We start from the raw sequence: 14,615 nt of genomic DNA on the forward strand, positions 1-14,615 counted from the left end.
AACAATACTGTAAGCACATACATTCAGTGGACTGCACAGGCTAATCTTGAACAATACTGTATGCACATACATTCAGCGGACTGCACAGGCTAATCTTGAACGATAATGCATGCACAAAAAATATTTTAAATGAAAACGCTCTTAATGTCAGCTAACAGGTGTATAAGGTACATAATTTTTGTAAGGAACATATATGACAGGAAACAAGAAATAGAATCTTATAAAAATAAAGTAGTTTCGCTGATAAGTCCAGTCATTTGTGGAAACAAATTTTGATGTGTTGTCATCTTTGGGCATTGACAATATAGGCCATAGTACCATTTCTCTCTGAAATTTAATGGCATTTAAATGTAAGAACTATACTTCATGCTCTGTGTTTAACAAACAGGTTTATGGTGTGCAGGTCACATTGCATAATTCACACAATACTGAAAATGGTCTCAAGCTATGCCCGCAAAATATGGCATGAGACCCATTTTCTCATAACTCAGCTCATTGCAAACAACCAAACTGGTTGGTCTGTGTGATGTTGCAGGCCCAATATGAACATGTTAAGTCTGTGTGATGTTGAAGGCCCAACATGAACATGTTACGTATGTGTGATGTAGCAGGCCCAATATGAACATGTTCAGTCTGTGTGATGTTGCAGGCCCAACATGAACATGTTCAGTCTGTGTGATGTTGAAGGCTCAATATGAACATGTTCTGTATGTGTGATGTTGCAGGCCCAATATGAACATGTTCTTACTGTGTGATGTTGAAGGCTCAATATGAACATGTTCGGACTGTGTGATGTTGCAGGCCCAACATGAACATGTTCAGTCTGTGTGATGTTGCAGGCCCAACATGAACATGTTCGGACTGTGTGATGTTGCAGGCCCAACATGAACATGTTCAGTCTGTGTGATGTTGCAGGCCCAACATGAACATGTTCAGTCTGTGTGATGTTGAAGGCTCAATATGAACATGTTCTGTATGTGTGATGTTGCAGGCCCAATATGAACATGTTCTTTCTGTGTAATGTAGCATGCCCAATATGAACATGTTTTTTCTGTGTGATGTAGCAGGCCCAATATGAACATGTTCTTTCTGTGTGATGTAGCAGGCCCAATATGAACATGTTCTTTCTGTGTGATGTAGCATGCCCAATATGAACATGTTCTTTCTGTGTGATGTAGTAGGCACAATATGAACATGAGCTTTCTGTGTCATATTGAAGGCCCAATATGAACATGTTTTGTCTGTATTATCTTGCAGGCCCAATATGAACACCACAAGGAGGTCAAGGCTGCTCAAGGGGTCAAGGTCATCGGCAAGGACTTTGAGAAGGCCCTGGCTGGGCTCCCACTCTATGTTGCTAATGGGGAAGATGAGGTGGAATACTACAAGGTAGTGTGAGCTTAATACATTTGCAAAAAGTGTCAGCCCAGCATAGCCTGTTTAGTTTGCATAGACTTATCAGGCAGGACACTTTCCCCTTTGTTAGAATTGTTTGTTGAAATGAAGTTTCTTCTGGACTAAAATCTACTTCAGGCATAAAGTGTTTTATCTTGATAAGCCTGTGTGAACTTCACAAATAATCTGGGACGACACTTTACAAACATCCATTAATCCTATTTTTCTCAGAGGGAAGCTATAATAATAATTTCTCTAAAAGTTGTAATGACATTAAAATTCAGTGTTTTTCATGATAAAATATGAAATATGCACCTTTTCCCCCAACTATGGTGTTTTCTATCCTCCAAGTTATTAGTTATATTCGACCAGACTTTGTGCAACTGACTGAAAAACGCTAGTCATCGGAGTAGCCAAGAAAAGACTACATGTAAACGAAAAATTCCAAATTATGGTCAGGCAATTTCTTGTTGGTACCATTGAAAGCCAGTCTATGCAAAAAGTGTCCCTGATTACCAAGTAGCTTGTGCAGACTTCCAGCTTATTTAGGGCCATACTTTTATGCTCATGCATTAGCCCTGTTTTCCCAGAGCGCAGCTCATATCTATAACCCTTTGCATGCTGGGAAATTTGTGGTCTGCTAAAATGTTGTCTGCTAAATTTCTAAAATTAGCATTTTCTTCGATTTTTTTCAAAGAATACTATCAGAATAGCAAACAGTTTGGATCCTGATGAGACGCCACGTTCTGTGGCGTCTCATCTGGATCCAAACTGTTTGCACAGGCCTTCAAAGTTCGGTTCCCTGACTGAAAGAGATAAACAAAATGTCTGCTTGAATTTTATATAATGTATTATCAGCAAACAGTTTATTCAAAGCCATGAACCTCAGTTATTTTTAATGATAGCAAACTTCTTAACAATGTTTCAAATATACTTCCTGTCTATTATGATAAAAATAATTATTTCAAATAAAAAATTGTGCATTCAAATGAATAATAATTGTTGTATTTATAAGGCAGTCATGAATGGTGAGGTGACCCTACCTTGGCTGATTGCTCCGTTATATTTGAGATTGTGTAAGAACATGATTGGTCACCTAGCAACTTAATAAATATTCCTTTTGCAGATCTTAAAAATGTTCCTATAGAGATCTTCAAAAAGCATCAATTTGAAAGTACTTAACATTCAATACAACTTGAAATGTAGTTAAGATTGAATGCAACTTGTATGGCTCATTGGGTATTGAAGAGCAAAACAAGATTACGGTAGCATTACATGCTCTCAATAGTGGGGTTATGGGAAACATGTCACAGATGAGAGCTGAACTGTTTTTCTGTCTTCGGATAGTAGGGCTCTTCAAATATTGATACCCTACAGATAGCCTGCAAGTCAAATCTGCTTGTGGATAACTCCAACACTTTACTAGGTAGTCTACTTCCCCATTTGTTTGTCCCATATTCATGATATAAATTAAAAGATGAACTATATGTTGTTTTACAAAATGTGTAATTGGAGAAATTGGAAACAAAAGTTGCATAGATACATTTTGTATCTTGTTTTACTCCTCACCAAACAGTGAGGACACATTAACACACCACAAAACTCTCACTTGGTTTTAGAATAAAATAATGTGTCCAATGTTCAGACCCTAAACATTGTTCCCACTTCTATAACACCAGTTAAGTACTAAGATGAACAGCACTGAGAATGAATTGGTTGCACACACAGCACATGTCTGTATCAGCCTCATCCTCTGAAGACTAATTATGCAATAGCAGGGACAGGTGATGATGCTTTAATAGTTCAAGAAGGTCCAAGTTGTTCAGTTTTGCTCCATTTCTGGGACTTAGTCGTTTTGTTTTGCTCATAATCATGTTCTTGTATGCGATGACCCTAACATCCTACGGTATGACTAACTCTGTGGCAGCGGTTTTAGTAGAAACGTGCTCATGGAAGCATGTGAATCGCACCTGTACTTCTTTTGTGGAATCTACAAATACTAATAATTAAATGAAAATAAGTAATAAAATAACATGCCATTACCAACATAACTCTTGAAAGTTACAATTTTATTTTACATATCACCCAAATAAAATATCTGCACTTCAAATCAAATTTAACGCATACACCTAATTAGAAGTGAAAAGAAATCTATGTATACAATGTTTTGTCCCATGAAAGTCATGTAACTTATGAATGAAAATAGTGAGCTTTCGCAGACAAAACCAATGTATTTTCCCACGGTCTTATTTGCAAAGAAATGTGGGTGTGAATTGTTTAAAAGTTTTGCATTAAGTAAAATGCATAAAAATACACCAATTGCAAACCAATCAACCATATCTTATGAACCAGCTATTTTTTACATAAGGAACAAAAACTGTAGTTAATTGTGTGTAGCATACAATCGGTAATTGTATGACGTCAACGGATGTTGCTTATTTATCAGAGGCAAGACAAAAATTGCGTCAAATTAGGGCAGCGTCATTTCGGATCACTCAATGATATCAAGTGTGACAAAAAAGTTTTGTTGTAAAAGTCAAATCTTAAAAAGAACAAAAACAGTTTGCATTTTAGTCCTATTTCTATACAGGCTTATTACCTCTCCCAATGCCCCAAGCAGTCATTGCAGTATAGCAAAGTGTACTTATGGTGTTATATGACTTATGGTGTTTTATATCAGGCTTGCAGTTAAAAACCTTCTGCTGTCATATCTGAAAGCTGGGTTACATTATCCTGATGAATGTTTAAATTATTCGCCCTCTGTGAAACCATTTCCATTCATAAAACAGAAAAGGTCCACTGGTTCCCAGGCCTGCTCTGGGAGTATTGATTGCTGTCTGCACAGAACAACAGTTCACTGCATATTGCACCATCAACATTTAGCATTTTCCCATCCAACTCTACAAGTTAAACCTTAGTAAATAAAATATTGAAGACACTTCATTCCTCAAATTTAAAGTATTCATAAGCCAAAAAATACAACACCAATTTAAATCAAAACAAAGTGATTTTTTTGCAATGCAAAGGGCCTGGCCCAATTCCCAAGATGGTGAAAAAACACCCACCGGTCAAGGCCATTATTCAAGTGCAATAGTGAATCAGGGATTAGTTCTCCTGATATGAAATGAAAATAGAGATAACTGTAAGGTTGCTATCTATAGTAGAGCTTAGCCTCCGTACTACCTGCTGATATTTTAGAGGGATTGTTGGTAAGGCAGTCTTACATAAGATGTCTCATGAAAACTCGGTGAAGCTTTTTATGCTTGTTTTTTGCTATTTCTAGATTGGAGCGGATCTGTTATTCATAGATGGAGATAAAAGTGCGATCTTCTTTCATTAGACTTTCAAACAGATATGCACAATGTGATGTTTATCAAGAATTTTTATAATTCTCAAAACAGCTTAATTATGTTGTATATTATTTTTAAATTACTGAAGATTAACCATAAAAAAATACTATTTTAATGAAGATTTTTTTTTAATTGAAAGAACACACAAATAATGTCTGTGATTATCACACATTCTTTGATGGAATGCATTTGGGTCGTGCTCTGTGAAAAAGGGGTTTAATGCATGTGGGTTAAGTGTCGTCCCTGAGTAGCTTGTGCAGTCTGCACAGGCTAATCAGGGAGGACACTTTCTGCTCTTTTTTTTCGTTTACGGGAAGTCTCTTCTTTGCAAAAAATCCAGTTTAGGCGGAAAGTGTTGTCCCTGATTAGCCTGTGCGGAATGCACAGACTAATCTAGCTAGGACGACACTTTACGCACATGCATTTAACCCCTTTTTCACAGAGCACTGCCAATTTATCAATGCCGGTTATGAAATTATGGATATTTTGTTGATGGCTATCATGTGTTGACCAAAACACTGTGCAAACCAAAGGTGGCCCCCTGCGATGTTTGTTGACAATTTGTTGACTGTTGTGGTGACCAAAACAGAGGAGCCCCCCTTGCTGGGGAATGTAATGATCTGTCAACCCTCGCAAAGCCAAATTTTATTCACAGAAACTAGTGTTGACACGCTATTTCAAAATAACCAAAATTGTGCATCATGTGTGAATGAAACAAGTAGAGCTCTGTAGCACACTTTGTGAAAAATAAAAACAAAATCTAGGGAAGCATAACATTGTTTTCCCAACTTACAATAGGCAAATCTTGCACAACATTGATATTATTATAGAGCAATTGAACCCTGCATCAGTCCACCGATATGGTCTCTCATTCTTAAATGTCCCAGATACCTGAGACCAGATATGTCCATGTTTACACTGTGAGGCCTCCAAGGGGATTAGTTGATTGCTTAAGAGAATTAAAAGTGGTTACCGATATCCAGATAAGGTCAACACCCTTTCCATGGGGGGGGAAGGTATTGTAATATTTCAAACTTCAGTGACCGTTCATTTACATGTGCATCTTATCCGTGTTTTTATACCAGATCATGAGATTATTACAAAAGTGTCAAGCTGTTGAAAGCGTGTCATGGTTTTATGTAGTCAATTTGCCGCTTAAGGCTGGTGAACTGTAACCTGGCAGGGCAAACGTTACCTGTTTTTGTTGTTTGTTTACATTTGAGGGCCCTTTTGCAACACTCAAATTATTAATGGTTTCAAAAAAATAATTCCTGTCTATAGTGATTGAGTTGCTTTGTCTTTTTAGCTCACCTGAGCACAACGTGCTCATGGTGAGCTTTTGTGATCGCCTTTTGTCCGTCGTCTGTTGTGCGTTGTGCGGCATCAACATTTGCCTTGTTAACTCTCTAGAGGGCACATTTATTGTCCAATCTTCATGAAATTTTGTCAGAAGATTGGTCTCAATGATATCTTGGATGTGTTTGAAAATGGAAACGTTTGCTTGAAAAACATGGCTGCCAAGGGGCGGGGCATTTTTCCTTATATGGCTATAGTAAAATCTTGTTAACACTCTAGAGGCCACATTTATTGTCTGATCTTCATAAAACTTGGTCAGAAGATTCATCCCAATAATATCTTGGACGAGTTCGAAAATGATGCTGGTTGGTTAAAAAACATGGCCGTCAGGGGGCGGGGCATTTTTCCATATATGGCTATAGTAAAACCTTGTTAACACTCTAGAGGCCACATTTATATTCCGATCTTCATGAAACTTGCTCAGAAAATTTGTCACAATGATATCTTGGATGAGTTCAAAAATGGTAACCTTTGCTTGAAAAACATGGCTGCCAAGGGGCGGGGCATTTTTCCTTATATGGCTATATATGGCTATAGTAAAATCTTGTTAACACTCTAGAGGCCACATTTATTGTCTTCATGAAACTTGGTCAGAAGAGAAAAAAAATTCGTACAAAAAATTCGAGCAGCAAAAAACTGAAGACGAAAGGGCTGAAAGTACGAAAATAGCGAAGTGCGAATGTCTCCGAGACGCTTATTGATTTTTAACAGCGCACAAGCGTCGTCTGAAAATTAAGGTCGTGTCAGTATTGTAAGGAACAGTTATTGGCAAAAATATATGGAAATACAACGCCTTTGCAGCAACAATTAAGACAATGATTTTTTTTAATTTTAAGTGATCGAGCGCAAACAACAACAAAATGTTTCTTATTTTGAGGTGTAAAAACGGCGTTACAACTGTAAAAGATTGGTACGGGGTATCAAAATGTGCAGAAACTTTAACTCTCGGGGATCTGTACGATGAGTTCATTTGTGGTTCGTATGATCAAGCATCATCGTTGAAAGTTGACCACCCAAAAATCGTTGGCGCCTTCGTCGGCCGAAATAAATTAGAATTGACACAGGTGTCACCCGATGTTACAGTAAGGCAAGCTGTCAGCTGCCTGGGAAATGTTATTCTGTTCTGTTACAGATTCGTATTTTCTTCAATACTTTGTCTAGTTAATGTTTTATTGGATGTCAGAATAAGTTTAAAATGATATTCAAAGGATAAAATAAAACACAATAGTAAAATTTTGATAATGTATTTCTTTTATTATGCCCCGCTTCGAAGAAGAGGGGGTATATTGCTTTGCTCATGTCTGTCAGTCTGTCGGTCGGTCCGTCCACCAGGTGGTTGTCTGATGATAACTCAAGAACGCTTGGGCCTAGGATCATGAAACTTCATAAGTACATTGATCATGACTCGCAGATGACCTATATTGATTTTGAGGTCGCTAGGTCAAAGGTCAAGGTCACGGTGACCCGAAATAGTGAAATGGTTTCCGGATGATAACTCAAGAACGCATACGCCTAGGATCATGAAACTTAATGGGTAGATTGATCATGACTCGCAGATGACCCCTAGACATTTTGAGGTCACTAGGTCAAAGGTCAAGGTCGCGGTGACCCGAAATAGTAAAATGGTTTCCGGATGATAACTCAAGAACGCATACGCCTAGGATCATGAAACTTCACGGGTAGATTGATCATGACTCGCAGATGACCCCTTTTGATTTTGAGGTCACTAGGTCAAAGGTCAAGGTCACTGACCCAAAATAGTAAAATTGTTTTCGGATGATAACTCAAGAACGCATACGCCTAGGATCATGAAACTTCATAGGTAGATTGATCATGACTCGCAGATGACCCCTATTGATTTTGAGGTCACAAGGTCAAAGGTCAAGGTCACGGTGACCAGAAATAGTAAAATGATTTTCGGATGATAACTCAAGAATGCTTTTGCCTCGGATCATGACACTTCATAGGTACATTGATCGTGACTCGCAGATGACCCCTATTGATTTTCAGGTAACTAGGTCAAAGGTCAAGGTCACAGTGACAAATAACGTATTCACACAATGGCTGCCACTACAACGGACAGCCCATATGGGGGGCATGCATGTTTTACAAACAGCCCTTGTTCTATATAATTTTACATACATACATATAGGCGTTATGCACATTAACCAACAAATTCGTGAACATTTCACTACTTATATATAGGTCCGACACATAAAATGAAAAATAAAAAATATATAATAAAACCCACCCACCCGCCCCAATTTTCCCAAAAATTTGGATGAGAATCTAGGTATTTATTTTCTATTGCCTTATTTGTATATTTGGTGGTTTATTGAATATGCTGACATGGTATTAATGCAGATTAGGTAATTTTATTCAGATAATGACTGGAAGAAAGATTCCAGTTTGAACTTACTTTGCTGTCTGAAAATTATGTGGCAGATCAGCCTTCCATGTGATCATAATTATCAGCTTATTCAAATGTTATCTTCTCATGAAAAAAAACATCTTTACTATCAGAGATTGAACAAAAAAAGTTTGATTGAAATAAATAATTGTAATTGAGCCTTGCTCTTCGAAAACGGGGTTAAATACAAGTGTGTAGTGTTGTCTTATACTAGCCTTTGCAGTCCACACAGGCGAATCAGTGACATCACTTTTGCTTTTATGGTATTTTCTTTTAAAGTTGGTCTCTCCATAGCAAAATCCAGTTAATTTGGAAAGTTTCATCCCTGATTAGCCTATGCTAACGACATTTAAGCTCATGCATTAAGCCCTGTTTTCCCAGAGCGCACCCCATATAAAAAATAATTTTAATAGACTTTCCATGACCTTGTGTCTCGTAACTGGAATTAATAGGGCAGATTGGTTTTTATTGTTCAAACCGGATTTCCCTAATGGGTATGTACCTGATAATCTGTCAATTTACGCCTGCACAATCATGTAGTGTAGTTATTTATTGGGTAAGTGGTGTTAGAAATTGCTGCAATTATGTTCGAATCATTAAATCATAACGCATTGGCAAATCCTAGGTTTGGAGGGGAAAGGTAGCGGGGGGGGGGGGGGGGGGGGGGGGGGGTGGGGTAATTAGGTCATTTCTCAAAGGTTCCTCAATTCCCAAAATAATCATAAAAGATTCTTTGGATGCTTGAGGTATGGTATCTTGGGGCTAGTGGGACCTTGATAAAGCACCGCTAACCTGTTTTTAATGCACTTTGTAGAATCATTCCTTTTTGACAACTTCAGACTTAAATTAAAAAGAAAGCACATTGAAATTGTTAAAATATTTAGTATTTTGTAGTTGTTAATGTGCGTGTGTTTTTTCACAATTTCCGAAATGAGGCTGTGGCTCTCCCTCTGGTTTGAGAAAAATCTGTTCTTCTTTTTTAGCTCACCTGAGCACAATGTGCTCATGGTGAGCTTTTGTGATCGCTTTTTGTCCGTCATGCGTCGTCCATCGTGCGTCGTGCGCCATCAACATTTGCCTTGTTAACTCTCTAGAGGCCACATTAATTGTCAAATCTTCATGAAATTTGGTCAGAAGATTGGTCTCGATGATATCTTGGATGAGTGCGAAAATGGTCACGTTTGCTTGAAAAACATGGCTGCCAAGGGGCGGAGCATTTTTATGCCCCCTTTCGAAGAAAAGGGGGTATAAAGTTTTTGCACTGTCAGTCTGTCTGTCTGTCTGTCTGTCTGTGTCACACTTTCGTGTCGGCTCTCTAATTCAAATAGTTTTCATCCCATCTTTACCAAACTTGGTCAGAAGTTGTATCTAGACAATATCTAGGTCAAGTTCGAATATGGGTCATGCCGGGTCAAAAACTAGGTCACAGGGTCACTTAGTGCATTTCAAGGATTTAGCGTGGTGTCCGCTCTCTAAGTAAAGTAGTTTTCATCTGATCTTTAACAAACTTGGTCAGAAGTTGTATCAAGACAATATCTAGGTCAAGTTGGAATCTGGGTCATGCTGGGTCAAAAACTAGGTCACGGGGTCACTTAGTGCATTTCAAGGATTTAGCATGGTCTCCGCTCTCTAATTGAAGTTGTTTTCATCTGATCTTTACCAAACTTGGTCAGAAGTTTTACCAAGACAATATCTAGGTCAAGTTCAAATATGGATCATTCCGGGTCAAAAATTAGGTCACGAGTTCACTCAGTGTATTTCAAGGAACAAGCATGGTGTTTGCTCTCTAGATTATGTTGCTTTCTGATTTATTTTGATATTCTAAGACATTTTTATGCCCCCGAAGGAGGGCATATAGTAATCGGACTGTCTGTCCGTCACACTTTGCGTTTGGATTTCGAAAAATGCTCATAACTTCTATGTCGCTTCAGATAGCAGTTTTATATTTGGCATGCATGTGTATATGGACAAGGCCTTTCCATACGCACACTAATTTTGACCCCTGTGACCTTGACCTTGAACTTAGGGTCCGCGTTTTGGTTTCGAAATCTGCATTTAGGTTTCGAAGAAAGCTCATAACTTCTACCAACGTTTATAGGGGGCATAAGTCATCCTATGGTGACAGCTCTTGTTCCTTATATGGCTATAGTAAAATCTTGTTAACACTCTAGAGGCCACATTTATTGTCTGATCTTCATGAAACTTGGTCAGAAGATTTATCCCAATAATATCTTGGACGATTTCGAAAATGATGCCGGTTGGTTGAAAAACATGGCCGCCAGGGGGCGGGGCATTTTTCTTTATATGGCTTTAGTAAAACCTTGTTTACACTCTAGAGGCCACATTTATTTTCCGATCTTCATGAAACTTGGTCAGAAGATTTTTCCCAATGATATCTTGGATGAGTTTGAAAATGGTAACCTTTGCTTGAAAAACATGGCTGCCAAGGGGCGGGGCATTTTTCCTTATATGGCTATATATGGCTATAGTAAAATCTTGTTAACACTCTAGAGGCCACATTTATAGTCCGTTCTTCATGAAACTCGGTCAGAAGATTCATCCCAATAATATCTTGAACGAGTTAAAAAATGATGCCGGTTGGTTGAAAAACATGGCCACCTTGGAGCCGGGGCATTTTTCCCAATATGGCTTTAGTAAAAGCTTGTTAACACTCTAGAGGCCACATTTATTGTCCAATCTTCATGAACTTTGGTTAGAAGATTGGTCTCAATGATATCTTTGATGAGTTCGAAAATAATTAAGTTTGCTTGAAAATCATGGCTTCCAAGGGGTGGGGCATTTTTCCTTATATGGCTATAGTAAAATCTTGTTAACACTCTAGAGGCCACATTTACTGTCCGATCTTCATGAAACTTGGTCAGAAGATTGATCCTGATAATGTCTTTGAAGAGTTTAAGAATGATGCCGGTTGGTTTAAAAACATGGCTGCCAGGGGGCGGGGCATTTTTCCTTATATGGCTATAGTAAAACCTTGTAGGAGCCACATTTATTTTCAGATCTTCATGAAACTTGGTCAGAAGATTTGTCCCAATAATATCTTGTTATCTCAGGTGAGCGACTTTGGGCCTTTCAGGCTCTCTTGTTCTAAAATTGGGGAAAAAATACTGGTTTTTTTTCGTATAAAAAAGTATTTTAAAACTATTAATAATAAATATTTGAAAGGTATTTCTTCTCAGATATATACATGGGACTACTTTTTATGCCCTCGGTAGGGTGGCATATAGCAGTTGAACTGTCCGTCAGTCAGTATGTCAGTATGTGTGTATGTCAGTCTGTCTGTCCGTCCGATAAAAACTTTAACATTGGCCATAACTTTTTCACTATTTAAGATAGCAACTTGATATTTGGCATGCATGTGTATCTCATGGAGCTGAACATTTTGAGTGGTGAAAGGTGAAGGTCAAGGTCATCATTCAAGGTCAAATGTCAAATATATGGTGTCTGTCTGTCCGAAAACTTTAACATTGGCCATAACTTTTTCAATATTGAAGATAGCAACTTGATATTTGGCATGAATGTGTATCTCATGAAGCTGCACATTTTGATTGGTGGAAGTTCAAGGTCAAGGTCATCCTTCAAGGTCAAAGGTCAAAAAATAAATTTAAAAATATTCAAAGCAGCGTTCTCATGAAGCTGCACATTTTGAGTGGTGGAAGTTCCAAGGTCAAGGTCATCCAAGATCAAGGTCATCCTTCAAGGTCAAGGTCATCCTTCAAGGTCAAAGGTTAAAAATAATAATCAAAGGGGCGTTATCATGAAGCTGCACATTTTGAGTGGTGGAAGTTCAAGGTCAAGGTCAACCTTCAAGGTCATCCTTCAAGGTCAACGTTAAAAAAATAAAATAAAAAAATTTCAAAGCGGCGTTCTCATGAAGCTGCACATTTTGAGTGGTGGAAGTTCAATGTCAAGGTCATCCTTCAAGATCACAGGTAAAAAAAAAAATCTAAGCGGCGCAATAGGGGGCATTGTGTTTCTGACACATCTCTTGTTTTTTAAAGAAATGCTTTATCCATTGAACAGAAATAAATGATCCAGTCAATATGCTGGATATATGGTAGGTCTGAGGTTTTAGAATTGTAAAACAACATTTTTATTTTCTGTTCTTTCTCATGAAACATTGAACATTCTTGCCCAAGTTTATTACATAACCAGTTTCTACCATCAAAGAAAAAACGGTGTGAAATGTTTTCAATAATCTTATTCAACTTCTCCTCATGTCAGGTCTGTGCCTGATTTACCAATGAAGCAATAGTGAGACTACATGACCATAAAGGGGATAAAAGGAGCCATTACCCTTGTGTAAGGCCACATAATCACATCCTGAGTGAGGGGCTTTCACTGGACAGAAGCAGGATATGGGTTATCCCAGGTTGTGTAACGGGCTACAAAATTGCAGAGGATAAATGTTCAGTGAATGGTTTGACACTCAGATCCAACAAACTGTCCTCTTTGATTATATCTAACCAGATCACAGAATAATAGTGAGCAGATTCATTGATAGGTGATTATGTTATGCAATGCCAGATAATGGTGATATTATATGGCCACATAATCTTTATTATTGTAATTTGGGGGATGTAATTAGGGATGGGCTTGCTACACCCACTTCTTTGCAAAATGATTGGAGACAGGGTAAGGTCTATGAGACAACAGGAAGTCAGGCATTGGGACCCTGTTGGCGCAGGGATCTGTTTGCCCCTGGGGTAAGGTCCGATGTAGGACCTGATAAAGGTGCGGTTTGAGATGACATGTTATTTAATAATGTTACCTCATTCTGGTAAAACTGGGCTTAATCCTTTCAGTGTGGGAACCGAATGTTGAAGGCCTTTGCAAACAGTTTGGATCCAGATGAGACGCCACAGAACGTGGCGTCTCATCAGGATCCAAACTGTTTGCTATTCTGATAGTATTCTTTGAAAAAAATTGAAGAAAATGCTAATTTTAGAAATTCAGCAGACGACATTTAAGTTGAAGACATATTTCCCAGCATGCAAAGGGTTAATGTATGTGTGTAAAATGCAGAGGCTAGTCAGAAATGACTTTTGCCAAGAAGATGCTTTTTTTTTTCATTCCATAAAAGTGGAAAGTGTTGTCCGTGACTGGCCTGTGGAGAGTGCACATGCTAATATGTGACTATCCTTTATGCACATGCATTAAGCCTAGTTGTCCAAGAACAAGATTCATTTTATGATATGATTTGAATGTTTGACATAACTCATTTAAAAAAGTGTGGCTATATTTATTTCAGAATACTAGTATTCAATAGTTCAATGCTAGTACACGGCTGTTAATCAACAGGTGCCACCTCTTTTTGGCAATGCATTAATAAATGAGCCAATGCTACTTCCAAGGTGGTGCTTTGAAACGGGTGTTTTCAGATTTCAATGATAATTCTGAAGGTTGAATAGATTTAAATGTGGTGTTGTTTTGTTGTTTTTTCAATATATTTCGCATTATTTAAAAAATCGGGCAATGTAGTGTGATAAAGCGAATATAAATTCATCCACAAATGTAACCCCAAGTTCTCACATAGCTGTGACATTACGACGATTATCCCGATCAAGCCACAATCTGAAAAAAAGGATCGAGGCCGATAGGAGTCTAAATCGAGCAATTTGGCAAATTATGTATGGTCTTTATTTCAACTGTTCTACGATGCCCCTAGGTCAAACGCTTACTGCGTTTGCTGCTGCGATTTTCAAGATCATACTACGACGCTACGCAGAGCTTTTACTGCGCTTTTATTAAAATCATGACGACCTCTCCATGATGCTTCCGCGCTGCCTGTATGAATATGGCGCTTCTACTACGCTCTTTTTACGACTTTAGTCCGATCCTTGTTGGCCTATATCCCGCTACGCTTGTTTTGAGCATGTCCAAAATAAGCATGGCGAGAGCGTAGAGCTCTCCGATCATAAAGACTACCGCGATCATACTGCGCTTATGAAGGCTCCACTACATTTCTCCTGCGATTTGTCATGATTGGCTACGTTTTCGGCCACTTTTTGATCGTAGTAGAAGTGGCGCCTATGTGTGATCGGGGGGTAAAGAAACATACAATCACAATCCATTTTGAAACGTGT

The 14,615-nt window shown here is 38.3% G+C and overlaps 1 protein-coding gene across 1 annotated transcript in view; it reads left to right on the forward strand.

Moving 5' to 3' along the window:
- Nucleotides 1-14,615, forward strand: part of LOC127880261 (eukaryotic translation initiation factor 5B-like) — a 129,656-nt gene that overhangs the window by 72,517 nt on the left and 42,524 nt on the right. Inside the window, exon 20 of the mRNA XM_052427584.1 lies at nucleotides 1,258-1,389. Coding sequence (XP_052283544.1) covers nucleotides 1,258-1,389 — 132 coding nt within the window. The remainder of the gene's footprint in view (nucleotides 1-1,257; nucleotides 1,390-14,615) is intronic.

This window comes from Dreissena polymorpha, chromosome 4, assembly GCF_020536995.1.
Source record: "Dreissena polymorpha isolate Duluth1 chromosome 4, UMN_Dpol_1.0, whole genome shotgun sequence".
Lineage (NCBI taxonomy): Eukaryota > Metazoa > Mollusca > Bivalvia > Myida > Dreissenidae > Dreissena > Dreissena polymorpha.